The sequence below is a fragment of the Python bivittatus genome, unplaced genomic scaffold (assembly GCF_059951505.1).
Source record: "Python bivittatus isolate LINGU-HERP-01145 unplaced genomic scaffold, Pbiv_v1 ctg000310_np1212, whole genome shotgun sequence".
NCBI lineage: Eukaryota > Metazoa > Chordata > Lepidosauria > Squamata > Pythonidae > Python > Python bivittatus.
In genome coordinates, this window is record NW_028277054.1 from 3,522,563 (window position 1) to 3,540,717 (window position 18,155).

The 18,155-nt window shown below is 45.7% G+C and overlaps 1 protein-coding gene across 1 annotated transcript; it reads left to right on the plus strand.

Annotated features, from left to right (window-relative positions):
• The first annotated feature begins 1,238 nt into the window (after window positions 1–1,238).
• RELB (RELB proto-oncogene, NF-kB subunit) lies at window positions 1,239–16,396 on the plus strand. Its single transcript, XM_088139862.1, has 11 exons — window positions 1,239–1,497; window positions 4,033–4,089; window positions 4,704–6,475; window positions 8,689–8,846; window positions 9,925–10,016; window positions 11,372–11,503; window positions 12,414–12,518; window positions 12,889–13,104; window positions 13,465–13,533; window positions 13,642–13,719; window positions 14,928–16,396. Exons 3-11 carry the CDS (start codon window positions 5,795–5,797, stop codon window positions 15,293–15,295), a joined length of 1,899 nt encoding a protein of 632 aa, XP_087995988.1. The 5' UTR covers window positions 1,239–1,497; window positions 4,033–4,089; window positions 4,704–5,794; the 3' UTR covers window positions 15,296–16,396.
• Window positions 16,397–18,155: the final 1,759 nt, after the last annotated feature.

The following is an 18,155-nucleotide window of genomic DNA, read 5'->3' on the forward strand; positions in this document are numbered from 1 at the left end:
TCGTAATTTTACGAGAGGCGACGCAGCCAATTACCGTATTGGCGGATGCCTGCCTGCGGTGGCCGCTGAAGGAGGGCGAAGGCGCGGCTGCCTCTTCCCGTCCAGGGGGTCCGCCCTGGCGAAGCTAAGGTAGAATGCCATCCGATCTCCTTTAGAGGCGGGCCCGAGACGCAGAAATCCAGATCGCCGCAACGGAGCAGCCAAAAGTTTTCTGTGTTCTCTATGTTGCTATCTAGCGGTCATCCGGACTTCTGCAGCCCGGGTCTGGGAAACCTCCATCCTGCACCGGCCCACTCGCTATTCGGGAGCGTGGCCTCCGCATGTCATTCAAAGCCGGTTGTGCCTTGGCCAAGCAGAACATGCCCCAGATGAAAAAGAGCTTTCCCACTAAGTCAGTGTTTCTCAATCTCAGCAACGTTCGGATGTGGGGACTTCAGCTCCCAGAATTCCCTAGCCAGGATGCTAATCCACAACCCTGGCATGTTCTGGTGGTCTCCCATCCAAGTTCTAACCAGGTTTAATCTTGTTTAGCTTTTCAAGATAGCTGAGGTGGGCTGCAGCAGTGTTTTTTAACCTCGGCAACTTTTAGAGGTGTGGACCTCAACTCCCAGCATAGGGAATTCTGGGAGTTGAAGTCCACACATCTGTTGTCAAGTGTGAGAAACATTGGTTTAGCCTGTCTGTCTGATGAAGTGAGCTGCTGCTGCTGCTGCTGCTGCTGCTGCTATTATTATTATTATTATTATTATTATTATTATTATTATTACAACCACTACTACTATTTCTACTAATTATGACGATTATTATTAAGTTGAGATGGCCACCCATCTCACTACTCTGACTCTGGGCATCTTGCAAAGTTAAAAATGCAAAAGAACCCAAGCAAACCAAACCAACGAAAAAGTAACCCCAGAAATCATTAACAACGTTAAAAATAAAACTGTTTACAGCCAGAGGATGTGTGCAAAGGACCCTGGTGCCTTTGAATCGGCCGCATTACTCGGAAAAGGCGCTCCCAGGCTCTGCGTTTCGGGAGCGAGAAACAGAAAACAAAAGCCGAAGCCCCGACCCAGCTTCCCGGACGTCCCAAGCGCGCCTTTCGCTCCCTGCTTTTCCTCTTCGCCTTTTCGGCAGGCGCAGCAGCGCCGTCTCCCTCCGGGCCGGCTGGGCCCGCCCCTTCGCCGCTCGGCTGGGGCTTTCCCGTTCCAAGAAGTCTGACCTCACCGGGCGCCTCCTCCAATCAGGAAGCGGCAGCCAGCCGAGCAGGGGGAATTCCAAGAGACCTCGGCCTCTTTCGGGGCAGACGAAAAGAGTTTTTTTAGAAAAAAAGGGAAACGGAGGGAAAAAAAAAACCAAGGTCGGGCTGCGGGGCTGCGGGAGAATGCGGGCGCCGCTGGGCCACCAATAGCCGCGGACGGACACGGCGGCGGGAGCCGGGGCCGGAGCCGGGGCCGGAGCGGACGCGGTGGGAGACGGAGATGCTGGCTTCTTCTTTAGGTACGCGGAGCGGGAGCCATGGCTGAGCGCGAGAGGGAGAGTGGCTGCGTGCGCGTCGGCCGGAGCTGGACTCAGGCCACGCTGCCTCCTCTGGGCTGCGAGAGCGCGGGCCGAGCCTCGGGCCCCGGGCGAGGGTCATCGCCCACGGCGCCTGGGGCCGGGACAGCTGTTTCCCCACCCAGCGCGCTCCAGCAGCATCCGAAGCTGCGCGCTCGACTGTTCTCCTCCGCTCGTTTCCAAGAGCTGAGCTACTCCCTCGGCTGGTTTACGCAGATGAGCGTTGGCTCGGGTTAGGGGGCTCCTTATGCCCCCCCCCCCCACTCATTCGGAAATAAATCAAAGTGGTGGCCAAAGACGACTGGGCTAACGTTGTTTCTTGCGCGTCGCTTTCCATCTTTCTTTCTTTTTTTGCCTGCGAAGGAGGAATATCGCCCAGCGCCCAGCCAGGATGCTAATCCACAACCCTGGCATGTTCTGGTGGTCTCCCATCCAAGTTCTAACCAGGTTTAATCTTGTTTAGGCTCAGCTCCCGGGCTGGAGTAACTGAGAGATTGAACTGTAGGCTTTATTTCTTTTGACGGATTTACTAATATCTGCAACCTGTCCTGATCTGAGTGATGTACAACAAAGTGTGTGTGTGTGTGTGTGTGTGTGTGTGCACGCGTGAGAGAGGGAGGGGAGAGAGAGAGTTTATATAAAGGTGAGAGATAAATTATATAATCAAGTTGGTGTCAACTCTTAGCGACCACATGGATAGATTTTCTCCAGCAGGATCTGCCCCAACCTGGTCTTTCAGGTCTTCCAAGGGCGCCCCCATCGCCATTGTCACTGAGTCCCTCCACTTGGCTGCCGGCCATCCTCCTCTTCTGCCTGAAACAAATGGGTTATAGGTGGAAAAAACTCTGGAATTGGTTTCCTATTCTGAGAATCCAGAAAATTGGTTCTTGGTTTAGGGACTTGTTTCTTGATACTTTTATAAATGTGGTGTTTTTTTATGCTTAACTGGGCTAGGGTAAACCCCTGAGAGGTGTTGCAGTTTATAAGAATAATAAATAAAAAATGGCAGGAATAATGAATTTGGGGCTGCAGTTTTGCCCCAACTCCATTTAATTAACTTTTAATGAGGTTTAATGAAAAAGCAATTTATATCCCCACCAAAGCCATTCCCCTCACTTCTAATACAAACTAAGGCTGAGTTCACAAAACACAGTAGGCTAAAATGTGTTTTTAATGTATTATGTGAAAGCAGGCAATTAGGTTAACTCAGAAAACCATGGTTTATTTATTTATTGGACTTGTCCCCGCCCATCTCCCCACAATGGGGGACTCTGGGCGGCTTAACTGCAAGGGAATATGCATCTACAATTCCCATCTGGACATCCAGAGGTTGCTGGGTTGGAGGAAGCTACGTCAAATCATATTTACCTTTGTCTCTTAATGGCTATTTTTTCCCTAGTCAAAATATCTCATGTAGGGTATGGTCAAAAAAGGCAAAAGGGGAGCCATGGTGGTACATTCAAAGCTCTGCCTGTTTTTTATGTGCGCTGCAAAGCTTTGATCGCACCATTGTGGCTGGCTTCTTGCCTTTTTTGACCATACCCTGCAAACATGCCCTGATCTGATGCCTGTAAGTGTTAATCTTTGATTTTTATTATTTGTCTTGCAGGCATCTCAACTGGAAAGGGAAAATATTAATCTCAGTGACTGAGTTAGCATCTGGCAGCCTTGGACAGCTGACGCCTGCCCTGGGCCTGCCATATTGCACAACTTGGAATGGCCAATGTAAGTTTCCCACAATCCCCTGGACTGAACCTCAGAGGCATTGTGGGAAATTTCAGTGGGGGGGGCTCCAATTGCTAATGGCTGTCAGAGCCAAAACAGCTAATTGGGGTCTGCCAGAGGGCAACTATGCCCCCAAATGCTTTCCTTTGGTTAAGCATTCTTTTTTGTTGGGGAGGCAGGTGAAACCCACCTTCACGTGCTCTGCTTGTATTTGGAATCCAGATCAGAAGGTAGAGCAGGCAGGGCTGTGCTGGTTTCAACGCTCCCTCACCATCCTTGTAGACTTCCATAAGGAAGACGGAGCCTTGTGCAAATTAGAGATCTGGACTATCCGGGTTCTTAACTGTGCAAGAATTCAGTGAGCATAAAAAGGAGAGGAGGGAGCCTCTGACAGAGAGAGGATGATGTATTAAATTTGTCAGGTAATGCCCCTGTCCATTTCCCCCACCCCGTGCAGCTGTGTTTGCAGGACACCCTGAATTGCAAAGTAGCTGGTCCCATTTTGCCCCAGCCTTGTTGGAGGAACCCGCCTGTATGGTGAGCTGATGTTCAGTGAGTCCTGCAAATGCAGAAAATTGATTTGAGTAAACCACGGCTAACCACTGGGGAAAGCTTGCCAAGTGTTCACTTCTGATTTAATTTATGGCCTGATTTATCAGGGGGATTCCAGCTCGCAGGATTGAACTGGAAAATATGGGGGCTCTGGAGGAGAAGATGAACTCATCCAGCATCTGACTTTGTATTCTTTTGCAGGCCCTCTGCTTCCAACGTCTAGCTTATCCATGATGCAGCCGACCGGAGAGAGTGCTGGTAAGGATTCTCAGCGTCCTGCTTTATAGGGCTCCACCAGACTTCTTGAGAGAGGTCCAGAATTTAATTCTACCTTTATCAGTGAAAGAGAAAATGTAAGTGAAGAAAAAGTTGGTGATTAGAAAGCCAAACTCAGAGATTTCCCCATGGATCCCCCTTTGGGTGCAAGAAACAGAGAGACAGGGGAGAACCCTTAGTGTGGGTGCGAGCTGTTCAGAACAACCCCAACATATAGGCTGTGCTCATATAAACTCTGGTTAACAAACTGCAAACCATTTCTTAATGTGAGCCAATGGGTTCACATTAACATGCTAAACCAAAAATAGGAACTGCATTATGAATGAATGCAAGGCTTGGTTCGTGCAACCTGTCAAAAGATTGTGTTTCTTCCTTGGTTCTGCTTTAGGCCTTGTGGTTTGTGAACCGTGATTTAGGATTCAATATCTCCACAATAGCATGGCCGCCAGATTTACCCCATTATTCTCTGATTTTGCTCTATTCAAATCTTGCCAAAGGCTGAGCTGTCTGAGAAGCTGATATGCATGCTGAGCAAACGTAAGGAATATACTGCATCCCAAAGTAATAATAATACTATTTTTCTTTTTCTTTCACAGATGAACTAGGTAAGCGCTTGGGGGTTATAGAGGGGTGCTGCCCATTGCAGGTAAGGAGATATTCTCGACCTAACTGAGGCATTAGCTTTGGGTTTCAAACTCTACTTTGTCGGCCTCGCGGGGTAAACCAGAGAGGAATCAGAACCAGATGAGCTGATTCTATTTTATTGTAAAGCTACATGGACAGAATCTTGCAGGTCTGCAGTACGATTCTCCCCCTGTTACAGCCTGAGAAATTAGGGAGGGTCTCTTCTGACCCTCTTGCCCCACCCACTATCCAGCTGCGGGCTGTGCTGTCTCTTATCTGACCGTTCCCTTGGGAGCGTCTCCCAAGGTCTTTCCCACATGCCATTACATCTCTCTCTCTCTGCTCTTATTCAACATCTCCATGAAACTGCTGGGTGAGGTTATCCACCTGTATGGGGGTCCAGAATCATCATCAGCTGATCATGCCCTGTTATACATCTCCATCCTAGGCTGACCGCGTGATGATGGAGAGATGGGCTTAAAATCAGATGCAGGTCGCTTGGTGTTCTTGGAGGGAGAGCGGGCAAGGAACTCTAGCTGCATATCCCATGTCTTGGAGAACTGGTTTTAACTCCTTGGGGGAGAGATTCTTCACATGTTAAGAGGCACTGCTTTCTTCTTAACCCCTCCTCCCCCAAAATATGGGTCTCTATTTGTTGCAAGACGAATTGGCTCCAAAGTCTGGAACAGGGATATGCAGCAGTTTGGAACAAAAGCTAAAAGATGCTTCAGAGATCTGTAGCCTGGAAGAAGGTTCTGAAATAGAGGTTTGATTCTCAACTTGCTCTTAGCCATGGTTTGCTTTCCTGGTTTGCTTAATAAGCAACAGTTAGCTGCCTTCACAAGTAACACTAAGCCATGAATCAGAGGTTATGAACCAGGCTGGATTAACATGACATGTGAGTTGAACCGTTACGGCTTCTTGTGTGAATGTTAAAGAGAGTGGGTGGCAGACACATTTTCTAAGTAAATGTAAATTCAGTAAAAGTTGGTTAAGCAAGCTATGGGTGCTGGGTGTGGCCTCAGCTGAACGGCCATATGTTTTTTGGGGGCTTTGGCTTAGCATGTTGTTGGAACTCGGCCATTGTGGTTTCCAAGCTATGATTTATGGGGATCCAGGTAGCTGTGGCTTAGTCAACAAAGCAGAGTTTGGACAAACCAGCCTGGCCCAACTGCTGGCCCCGCCTTTCCCTTTTTGCTTTCTAGCCATCATCGATGAACTGATTAAGGAAGATGGATTTGATGAGAGCCCCGGGCTCGCCCGGGCCCCTCTGAACGGGCCAGCCAAGCTGATTCCCCGAAGCACCGACTTCACGCCACCAGTGGAGACGCAGAGTCTAGTCAAGCCTGGAGGGATGAGCCTCCTGCAGATCGGGATGGAGCCGTACAGGGTCTCTGGCCTCCCGGCCCCGGGGTCCCCCCAGGATTCGTTCCCTTCCCAGCTGTCCCAGAGCCTCAACAACTTGACGTTGCGGTCCGAGCTGATCTCGAGAGGGATGTCGCGCCTTCCGCTCCCCAGCAGCCGGTGCGCTGATGCTCCTTGGCCACCGCCTGCCCCTTCCAGGTGCCCCACAGTGCCCCAGGAGCCGCTGGATGGCATCATGCAGGAACCCCCCAAGCTAGTGATCACCGAGCAGCCGAAGCAGCGAGGGATGCGCTTCCGGTATCAGTGTGAAGGACGGTCTGCCGGTAGCATCTTGGGGGAAGGAAGCACCGAGACGAACAAAACGCTGCCCGCCATTGAGGTGAGCGGGGTGGGCAGGGGGTGGGGTTAAAAGGCAAGCTCCGCCCATGGGGAAGGGCTTAGAACAGAGAAGCATGGATGTCCTGCAATGCTGCGTAGAGAGCGCTAAATCCAGATGCTGCCCTCCAGATGTTTGGGAGGAGGTGGATCAGAGTCGAGTTGGGGCTTCTACTTCTCCTCCTGGAACGGATGGATAAACAGTTGGAAAAGAGCCATGGAACGTGGTTTTTATGGATGATAGCTTCAGCGAGATTATTGGATGCACCATGATGGAAAGATTTGGCAGTGCCTACAACAGAGGAATGATTGGTGAAGAGGATAGAACTTGCTGAAATGGCTAAATTGACTTGTTTGATTAGAGCAGCGTTTGCCAACCTTGGCAGCTTTCAGAAGGGTGGACTTCAAGCTTGCTGGCTGGGGAATTCTGGGAGTTGAAGTCCACCCGTCTGAAAGTTGCCAAGGTTGAGAAACGCTGGATTAGAGAAAAGGCAATATCTACCTTTATTGGTGACTGGAAACCCCTTGTGGATTTTTTGCACCAAAAATAAAAAAACAAATTTGTGATTTATGGTTTTAATGATTAGACAGGCTAGATTATAGAAAGAAGAGAGTCATGCTGTAACCTTAGAGGGAGAGGTTAAAATATAATTGTATTTATAACTGCTGTGAAGAAGATTGGAAGCCACTTCTTGATATCTTTTCCTATATCTTCTTCTTTCTACTTTTCTTCTTCTTTTTTCTTCTTTACTTTCCTCTTTCTTCTTTGTACTTTTAGCTTTTTCCTTTATTTCTCCCTTACTTCTTTCTCGTTCTACTTCAGTTTGTATTAGTTCTTACTGTTGTTGTTAAAACTCTCAGTAAAAATTATATATATATTAAAAAAAAGAAGAAGTCGAGCGGGGCTTCTGAGAAACATCTCCAGAAATGTTTGATGAGGGACGGGTTCTCTGTTCTCAGGCCGAGCATTAAGAAGGCATTCCTCTTCCCCACACTTCCCCCCACTTCTCCCACAGCTACTCCTGGAGAAGCCTTTTGGTGCAGCAAAAAAGAGGCTACTGTCAGGGGTATCCACAGGGGAGGTCAGAAAAGTCAAGATGGTGGCTGTGACCTCCTGATTAAAACCTCGCCCCTTTTTTCCATGTGCCTGCAATACCCAAAACACTGGGGAGAGTGTTATCTGATTTTTTTTATATATAAACAATGCTGCGCTTCAATGGTTAGATGGCCTAGACATCGGTATTTGAATTTAGATCTTTTTAATATTCATATTTTAAAGTGCTTTTCACTTAGGCTAAATGTTAGTATTTAACGTAAGTCCATGTATGAGATGCCATACGCTAAATAAACAAACTGGGGAGAGGCTTTTTAAAAAAAATAATATTTTATTGAAATTTTAAAGTTACAAAGTTAGAAATGAAAAAGAAAATTGAAAATACAAATTATAAAGAAAAGGAAAAGAAAAAGTGAGATAAAGTAAAAGAAAAAGAAAAAAGATATGAAAAATAGATAACTTCCAATCTATCTCTGGTCTTATGCATTAAGTAGGAGTAATTCTTTGTCAAAACATATCCCATTACATTTATAATCCAATCTTCAAATCCCCATGTAAGCTTCGCTCCGCCTGCATTTTGCAAATAGTCCATCAATGGTTTCCATTCTTTAAGGTAATAGTTATTTGAGTTTTCTTTTAATAAGCAAGTCAGTTTATCATTTTCTGCCATGGGAGAGGCTTTGATTGTGCAATTGTGGCTGCCATCTTGACTTTTTTTACCTCCCCTGTGGTTGCTACTAGTTATGTAATGGGAAGAACCTTGAGGAACAGGAGGAAGAGCCGCAACCAAGACAATGGTTGGATAAGGGAAATTTGAGTCCAGGCCAGATCTGTAATCTGAGTAAGCATCTCAGACTTGACCTTCCCTCCCTTTATCTTCTTGAGGACTAGGGAGTGTCTTGTCTGAGACGCTTTCTCAAATTACATTTCTGACCCAGACTCAGATTTCTTTTATCCGACCGTGGTCTTGGTTGCGGCTCTTCCTCCTGTTCCTCAAGATTACTCCTACTTCCCATTACACAAGCCACATTTTGGCTTAACCCACTCTATGCATCAAGCCAGGATATAGGTGTCCCTGAGGCTTTAGGATGCTCAGGCAGCAGTTCTGGGGTAGTGTCGAGCTTTCCCTGGTGGTGACATCTGAAACCAGGTTGTCTCTCCAGCTGCAGAACTTTGCTGGGATCCCGGAAGTGAAAGTGACGGCTTGCTTGGTCTGGAAGGATTGGCCTTATCGGATCCATCCCCACAGCCTGGTAGGGAAAGACTGCAGCAATGGGCTCTGTGAAGTGACCCTGAAACCTCGAGTCAATGCCAGGCATAGGTACTGCTCTGTCTTTGGGGTGGATGGTTTTAAAATGATGCCTGTTCTTCTGGGTGCCTGCACACAGCTGAGGTTGGATTATAACACATTTAGATCACAGCCTGAAGCTACAGGGTGGTAGAATCTGAATTCATGTTAAAAAAAAGAAGTTCCCAACAGTAAAGTGGTAGAACCAGGGACCCAGAGAAGTGGTGGACTTCCCTTCTCAGGGTCTGTTCTTCAAGAGAAGGCTGAGTGGCCATCAGGCTGGGTTGCTTCAGTCGGAATTCCTGCACAGAGAAGGAGTTGGACTGGAACGGTGAAATCAGTGGCCTCCAAAGCGGGGTGCATGCATCCTGGGGGTGTGCAAGATGATCCATTGGGTGCAGGAAGAAAACATTAGAATGTCTATTTTTACCTGTTTTTTAACCTGAAAAATAAGAAACGAATTAAAAATTTAAAAATTAAAAATTAAAACTTATTATACAGAAAATAATATTTATTTTGAGAGCATGTGTTTAAACGAAAACAATGCATTAGCACAGTAGCACATATATAAAATTTATAAATAAATAAACATACATCTCTTGGGAGTGCATGTCCAATATTTTTTTACTTGTAAGGGTATGGGATCAAAAACGTTTGGGAATCACTGGCCGAGATAGTCTCATCCACCTCTAGGAGTTTTTTTTCCCTTGTAAAATGCATGAAGAGGCCATAAGGGAATGATAACTTTTGCACCAAGTGTTTGAATTATTGCAGGTTGCAAGGCTTCCACTATACTTCCAAAGTTTGGTGACACTTATAGAAATAGGCTATTGTTATAGCACAAATTATTGTTCTATCATCCAAATTTGGGAGAAAATATGATACCAGTCTATAGGGAAGGGCCATTGCTGAGTAATAAAACAGATGCTTGGTGAGTGAAAGTTTTCAGAGAATTAAAATCTCCCCCATCTCCATGTAGGGCTGGAAAAGGAACAGATCTTGGGAAATTCAGAGGTTTCGAATCTGATTTGGTATAATACATTTTCTGCGTTGCCTCCTTTCGTCATGGTCTTTCTGTTTTTTGAACCCCAAACTGTCCTCTGTTTGATAGCTTTAACAACCTTGGGATCCAGTGTGTGAAGAAGAAAGACATAGAAGAATCCATAGAGAAAAAGCTACAACTTGGAATTGATCCTTTCAAAGGTGAGGAGATCTTCTTTGGGCCTTGATAAGCCTTGGAAAGCCAAGTTGGAGAAGGCCATGAAGTTGAGTTCTGATGTGGCATATGGGTGTGTACTGGCTTCAACTAATAGACATGCTGTTTAAGAGCTTATGCGAGCTGATCCGGCACTGGCGGAGTGCAAGATATTACCAGAAGTGTTTCAAGCTGGACCACTTTCTGACATCTGATGAGCTCTCTACCTATTTCAAGATTGGAACAGAACGCTTTGTAGTGGGACATTTCAGCCAGAGAATTTTTGGCACAACTCTATCCAAACACATCTGGAGGGCCCCTTATTGGCCTAGTATGTTTCAGAATTGGCCTGTGCCTGGTATTTTTTAAGACATCTCAGGCTTTGGCTACAGCCTCTAGTCTTGATTAGCTAAAAGCTGTATACATTCTCTTCTCAATCAGGCTAGATTCCAATATAAACTATCCTATTGTCCCTCATACCAGATCCCTTTGATATGACCAAACTCCTACTTTACTAAAAGCTGATGCAAGAGCTAAACTCAGCTATAAAAGAAAAAAAGTACCAGGATTTAAATAGCAAAATAGGAGTAGGTTCGGAGAACTGTGAATTGTGTATAGCACGTATACTTGGCCCAATATTCCTGGGCGATAAATATGGAATATTTCTTATACAGTCAGGAAAACTTGCAGAAGAAGTGGGATCAGGTCTTCATGCCTGGGGCAAAACTTTACTTAAATCAAGTGGGGAACCTGTAGCCCTCCAGCTGTTACTGAACCACACTCCGGTGAGCATTGGCAATGATGAGGGATGCTGGGAGTTGTAGTTCAACAGCCTCTAGAGGGTCATAAGTCCTCCAACCTGGCTTACATACTCTCTTTTTCACCTAGGCATTGTACAGTACTGTAAGCCAGTGGGGATGCACATATGTGTGTGAGTGAGCTATGAAAAATACAAGGAGTTTTCCCGTATAGCCAGTGGTGCTATGATATTTAAAAGGCAAGACATTTTTATAGGTTGCAATATTATGGGAAATTGGGCTGGGCTGGGGGGAGGTTCGGCTATATCCTAGGGCAGTGGCTCTTAAACTGTTTGACCCAATTGCCCCTTTCCCTGGTCTCAAATAATATCATTATCCCCACCAAAAAAAACCAAAAAACAGACTCGGTTGTTTTACACACGGATGTCAGCAGTGGCAGTCAACTGGATCTTTGGCTCACAAACAATTACAAATTGCTCCATTTCCCCCAGGATGTGCCCAAATGACTCTCAGGTGAAGAGCCACTGTCCTAGGGGCTGAAGGTTTTTTTTACTAAGTGCATACCATGCTTGGTTCACCTGTCCTCTCTTGCTCTTTCTGTGTAGCTGGTTCACTAAAGAACCACCAGGAGGTTGACATGAACGTGGTCCGAATCTGTTTTCAGGCGTCCTATCAGGATTCTACAGGAAAGACGTGGCACCTGAATCCCGTCCTCTCAGAACCCATCTTTGACAAAAGTAGGTAGTGTTAGAAGAGAAGGGAGAGGCCAACTGTTATTTCAGGCTGGGAAGGAAGGAAGGAAGGAAGGAAGGAAGGAAGGAAGGAAGGAAGGAAGGAAGGAAGGAAGGAAGGAAGGAAGGAAGGAGGGAGGGAGGGAGGGAGGGAGGGAGGGAGGGAGGGAGGGAAAGAAAGGGAAAGGGAAAGGGAAAGGGAAAGGGAAAGGGAAAGGGAAAGGGAAAGGGAAAGAAAGAAAGAGAAAGAAAGAAAGAAAGGAAGAGAGAGAGAGGGAGGGAGAGAGAGAGCAAGGGAGCGAGAGCAAGGGCAAGTTAGAAATAAATCTTGAAGATGCCAGAAGTTAGGAAGCCAATGCTTTTTGCAGTATTATTATTTATTGTTATTAGGGGTTTGGGTTTTTTTTTTGCAGAGTTGTAAGTGCCCTAAAAACACCCACCAGGAAATGTAGTATAAGCAAGCCAGAAATGGTTGTTTTTAGTTGTTTGGTTTTGAAAAGGAAAAAAGAAAAGAAAACTGCACACAATGAAAATAGCCTTTTTCTTTCTAGTGAAAAAGGTATTATGAAGAAGCCAGCGAAAGCTGGTATTTGTTAACTGGCGGTCAAGAAAACAAAACTTTATGCATCATCACACAATTATGTTTTTTTTTTCAGCTGTTGTGTCCCCCCCCCCCTTAAATTACCTTTGACATTGGAATAGGTTTTGTTGCACCTGGGTGTAGATGGGTCTGTGCTGATGTCTGGGCGGCCTTCTCTGCAAAACAGTGTTTCCCATGACGTGGGTCCAGTTGAGGGTTGTTGGGTGTGGGTGTATGTGTGCAGAAAGATGGAGGAAGGGGTGGGCTGACGAACAACAAGACATCTAGCTATACAAAGTGGGCAAATTCTAATTCCTTCGGTTTCCGTATGCACAGAATCCACAAACACGTCAGAGCTAAAAATCTACCGGATGAACAAAGAATACGGCAGCTGTACAGGTGGGGAGGAGCTCTATTTGCTGTGCGACAAAGTCCAAAAAGGTACATGCTGTGAACTCCATGGGTCTTTCATACCCCCCGCCCCAATTCTACTAATTCGATCCAATCAGGTTACTTCTTTAGTCCCAGGCACAGAACAATTAGTACAGCATCTCATTCTCTCCCAGAGAATTCCCAGGGGTTGGAATCTGAGCTTATCATTCTGAAGAGCTGGAATAAAGGAATAAGCCAGAAACATAAAAGCGAGCCTATTCAGGTGATAGCTGAAACCAACATATGGTGGTTTGCTTGTTTAGTTAGTTTAGAGAGAGACCAATGAGGGCAGGAGGAACTCGATAGTGGTGCCCAACATTTGGTTCCTTGAATTTGCTTCCCAGCCATCTTGATTGTTCCTTCTCCATCTTCTTTGCAGAAGATATTTCCATTGTTTTCCGGAAAGATTCTTGGGAGGGCAAAGCTGATTTTTCCCAAGCAGATGTTCATCGGCAGATTGCCATTGTGTTCAAGACCCCCCCATACCAACACCTTGACATCCTTGACCCAGTGGAAGTGGAGGTGTACCTGCGTCGCTTGACTGACAGTGTTTCCAGCGAGCCTTTCACTTTCACCTACCTGCCGAAAGACAATGGTAGGATAGGAATCTAAGAGGCTGTCTATTATATCAGGGTGGGCTGTTTGTCCATGATGCCCAAGGGCAGTCCTGGCATTAAATCAAATGGAGGCTGTCATTCCTGGCTTCTGTCCTTCATTATCTGTTGAAATCTTCTGCAATCCAAGGATCTGTTGTTCCATCTCTGTTTTTTTAATGCACTGAGAAATCTGGGGAAACGTCTTCTTGAAGCACTAAAGACTTACATGAACTGATCCAGTCTGTATGAATTGCACAGAGTGAGAAATTCAGTATCAAGACCCTCAGCTGTTTTCTTTCCTGGACCTGAACATTGAATAGGATATCTCAGAATAAATATATAGCTCTTTCTTTGTACAGATACGTACCGGGTCAACAAAAAAAGGAAGCAAGGTATGCCCGATGTCTTGGAGGAACTCTCTGGCCCAGGTGGGTATCCTTTGGGGGCAAAGGCAGTGCAACATTGTACCAGTAGAAATGGGTAGTGGATAACCTGTCCTTGGTGGCCAGATGTCAATGTCCTGTTTGCTTCCCCAGACCCTCATGGGATTGAAGCAAAGAGGAAGAAGAAGAAGCCTGACTACATGGACCATTTCAACTTGACTCCTTCAGCAGGTCAGTGTGTGACCCCTTCCTTGGCCAGCATGCACTAGAACCGTGTTTCTTACCGTTGACCATTTCCATGGACTTCAAATCCAGAATTCCACAGTCAACGTGGCCATGGATGTGAATTCTAGGAGTTGAAGTCGACTCATCTGGAAGTTGCCAAGATTGGGAAACACTGCACTAGAACCATCTTCGGACCTTTCTCCAGCGCTGAGCTGAAGTGCTCTGTGATCCCTAGAGGGAGTCTCACTCACGGGCTGGGGAGAAGATGAAGGCAACTGCATGGGGGACATGGCAGAAGAAAGAATATAATATAATATAATATAATAGAATAGAATAGAATAGAATAGAATAGAATAGAATAGAATAGAATAGAATAGAATAGAATAGAATAGAATAAGAATAGAATAGAATAGAATAGAATAGAATAGAATAGAATAGAATAACTTTATTGTCGTTATTTACATTATACACCAAGTGCATAATCAAATGAAATTCCATTGCAATTAGCTTACAATCGTACACTAAAATACAATTGAGATACCTAAGTTACTATAAAATATACTTTCTATACATTTGATATTAAACATTCAGACATCTAATAGCCTGGGGGACAAAGCTATTTCCCAATCTGGCCGTTCTACATCGGACACAGCGGAACCTCTTCCCAGAAGGTAACAAAGAAAACAGGCCATGATGAGGATGGGAGGCGTCACTGACAATCTCTCGAGCACTAGACAAACAGCGCACCTCTGCTAGGTCTTGGATGAGAGGCAGAGAGATCCCGATTACCCCAATTAGATATTGTTGGGGCAGGAGTGTTCTGCGATTAGATGCAAGTACAGACCACTGGACTCGGGGGATTGAGGGGGGTCAAAAAAGTCAAGCTGGTGGCCATGACCGTATCGTCAAAGCCCCATCCATGTGTTGCATATGAAAGGGGCTGGGTTTTGACTGTGTGTTTGTGGCCATCATTTTGACCTTTTTGACCCCGTCTCGGACATCTCTACCTGGAATATTCCTTATTGCTACTGAATTTGCCCCCAGAGAACTTGACCCCAAATCTAAGACTGTTTCTCTCTACATACACCCACAATCAGGAAAATTAGAGAGGAAATAAACCTGGCTGCCTCTGTTACTATATTCTTAGTGAATTGCTAAGTGACCTCTTGCTTGCTAAACCCTGAATCCTACCCATGGCTTTGTTCTGCTTGCAGAAGTCTCCCTGTCCTGTCCCGAGGATGGGAATTTCCTGGCCAGCTTGGAGCGCATCACTGTGCCGGACCTGTTTGAGGACTTCGGTCGGATTCCAGGATTTTCACCCTACAGCGGCCCCAGCCTGAGCGACGTGGTCCTGCCTTCTGCTACGAACTATTCAGAAAGGGCAGAACAGGAATTTTTGCTTGATGCTTATTCTGTCCATTCGGGCATCACTGTCCCCGTCGCCCTGCCTGGGGACTGTGAGGCTGAAGGGGTGGCCACCTTGGTGGGAAACAGCATGTTCCCAAGCCAGTACAAAGAGGTGGAAGAGCATCTGGAAATGGAGGCCGAGCCCAGAATGGTGCATGACATCACAGGTGTGTGAAGGAGGGGCTGCACCGTCCATTTCTGACCCAGGAGAAACTGACAGAAGATTTGTTCCTTGCTGACAACTGAAGGAGGAAAAAGGTGATAAATATAAGTGATCTCTGCGGGACAGCCCTCTGCCTGCGAAGAAGACACGAAAGACTTGGAAGGGAAGATTGCACTAATTGTGGGATAATGGAAGAGACTGCATCCTTCAGCCTGAAGAACTCTGCACGTGCTTCCTATTTCTTCTTCCTCGATTATCTCAGTCTGTAAAATCGGAGCAGCAAGAGCTGGGTGGATTATCAAATTCCCCCAAAGCTGTATGTGGTTTCTTTGGTTTTGGCTTAGTGTGATGCATGAACTAGGTTTAAAAATCATCTTTTATGGCTTAGCATGATGTCAGAACCCAACTGGTGATGGTTGGTCCAACAGATCACAGTTAGGCAAGCCACTTTTTCCGTGCAATGCGTGTATCAGTCACTGATCTTAAAATGTGTGCACCCATATATAAAAATCATATAAGTGCCTTTGTGCCAGGCACAAATGAAGGGCTTCCACCTCCCCCTGCATGACAGTTAATCCAGATCAGTGGCTGACTATTTTTAACTTTGCCCACTTTTCTTTTAACAGCCTCTGCACCCGTGGTGGGATAAAGGAGAGAAGTGGCATTATGTGCCATGAGGTCATCACACAGATGACGCCATGATGTATGTGATGTCATTGTGACTTTGCTGGATGCTTTTGCCTACACATGTGGCCAGATGTAGCTAGTGTGTTACAGGGGTAGGTACACAGGGGTCTTTCAAATGTTGCTATCACAGCATCCTTGGCTATAGCTGGAGGGTCATGGTTTCCCCACTGTGGATCTGTGTTCAGAATAAAGCAGGGGCTAAATATCTTCATCAAGATACACAAGACAGTATTCTATTGTGCCTTAACTTACTTCCAAGGAGTATATGAATACCGAGAGTATCCATTAAGCTGTCTTTATGTTGAAATTGAGCCACCAATCTAATCTCCCCTACAGTGGTTTTTCAAAATGTTTTAAATAGTGTTTCTGAGATTCTTTCTACGTGGAGAAATTACAGAGATTTATCTGGAGACTTCTGTGTGCAGCGAATCATTTTCTTTGGGTTCCTAACTCTTTTTCTTCCCTCTCTTCAAAGCAAGGTGTTTTATTTCTGAATGGAGGCGTTTGGAATCGCCTTTTGGACGTTTGCTTTAGAACGGTCAGTGCAACTGGATCGGTACTGTTAGGTAGCCATGAAAAACCCAAGTTTTACAACCCAGAATCCTGAGTGGTGGATGGTTATTTTTCCTGTTAAAAGCGTGTGATTCCATGGTAAACCTCAATCTGCATTCGTTTCAGTTTCAGCTGGCCTGCAAATCCTGCATATATTCAGCTTCACCAAAAGGCCTAATGAGCACATATTTGTAAGCAATGCGCAGTGGAGCAAAAGTTTTGCCCATCTTTAGAAAAACAAGGCAAATGCTTCTGAATTCCAGAATTTTCCATAACGCTGTAGTCCATGAAAAACTGTGCTTTCTTTCCAGTGAGAAGCTTGCTAACCGGTTTGTGATTGTTGGAGAGCCCCCTAAATGTTGCTCCTGTATTTTTAGCACTCCCCGTTTTGCTTTAAGACCCAGGAGACTTTCAGTTGTCACGAAATGCTAGTTTGGGTAGTTGGTGTTTTACCTTTGACCAGAATCAGCGAATACCCATAGTTGCCGCTGACTCTCTGGTTGCTCCAAGAGCAGAACTGGATATCTGTAACCTGGTATGCACTTTTATACTTTCCAACCTAGTGGAATTTTGGAAAAGAATATGTGAAAAAGCTCAGGATTCTACCCCTCTTCCATCAGCAGGACAATTCTCTGAAAACACAACAGAATGGGACTAAATATGATGGAGGATGAAAGGCTAGTCAAAGAAAGGCTGAGCTTAAAAATGGGCTGGATCTCGATAGGGGCTCTGGGGGAAAAAAATTCCCCAAATATTTCCCCAGTGCATCCTTATAGAAGAAGCCTATTCTGGACAGTGGCTCAGAATGTTGCTGCCGCCTCCATTCTAAGCACCTCCCTCCTGGTCATGTGACCCAAAGCAGAGCTGCTACCGATAGCCCTCATTTAGCAACTGCCTTGTTTAGCGACTGTTCTCAGTTACGATGGTGATGAAAAAATAACTTTCTGACCAGTCTTTACATTGATGATCTTTGCAGGTCTGTAAAGCAAAGGAAAGCTGAAGGAAGATCGTAAGCACTGTTGCAGTTTCACTTAATGACCGCTCCACTTAACAACTCAGTTGCTGGCCCCAACTGCAGTCGCTAAATGAAGACTACCTGCATTAAGATACAGGAAAGAATTTATTTATTTATAATACCTTGGTGCATTGCCAGACTCTGAAAAGACTCAGTGATTTCAACAGGCAGCATAATAAAAAAACTAAAATCAAGGGAAAGCACAAGCCTACATAATATACCAGGCAGAATTCCAGAAGCTGTGCTTCCCGTGCTTTCTGTAATCTTGGCTGATGGGGTGGAGTTCCTCAAATGCCGTGGGTGGAAGGATTGGTCCCTGAATGGGCATTTCTCTTTAATGGTGGTTTGCTTGCAGAGCTTTCCTTACGCAACTAGGTAACCTCATCAGGGCGAGGGAGGGTGGCATTTGCTCCCTTTTCATAGGCATTCATGCAGAAAGAATAGCCATTTGCCCACATGCACACTTCTCCCATCTGCATGCTTTCTGAAGCATTTGACACCCATACATGGTTCCAATAGAAGAGAATATCTGTAGCTCATGGTTGGACTCTTATTTATTTTGCACTTTGGAGGTTCCGGACGACTCCAGGCTGGGGAATTCTGGGAGTTGAAGTCCAC

What these genes read in the sequence shown, in the direction of transcription:
- RELB (XM_088139862.1), top strand. Translation starts at nt 5,795, where the DNA reads ATGTTGTTGGAACTCGGCCATTGTGGTTTCCAAGCTATGATTTATGGG. An exon ending in AAACGCTGCCCGCCATTGAG is followed by an intron (nt 6,476 to 8,688) that starts GTGAGCGGGGTG and finishes TTGTCTCTCCAG; the next exon opens with CTGCAGAACTTTGCTGGGAT. An exon ending in GTGCGACAAAGTCCAAAAAG is followed by an intron (nt 12,519 to 12,888) that starts GTACATGCTGTG and finishes TCTTCTTTGCAG; the next exon opens with AAGATATTTCCATTGTTTTC.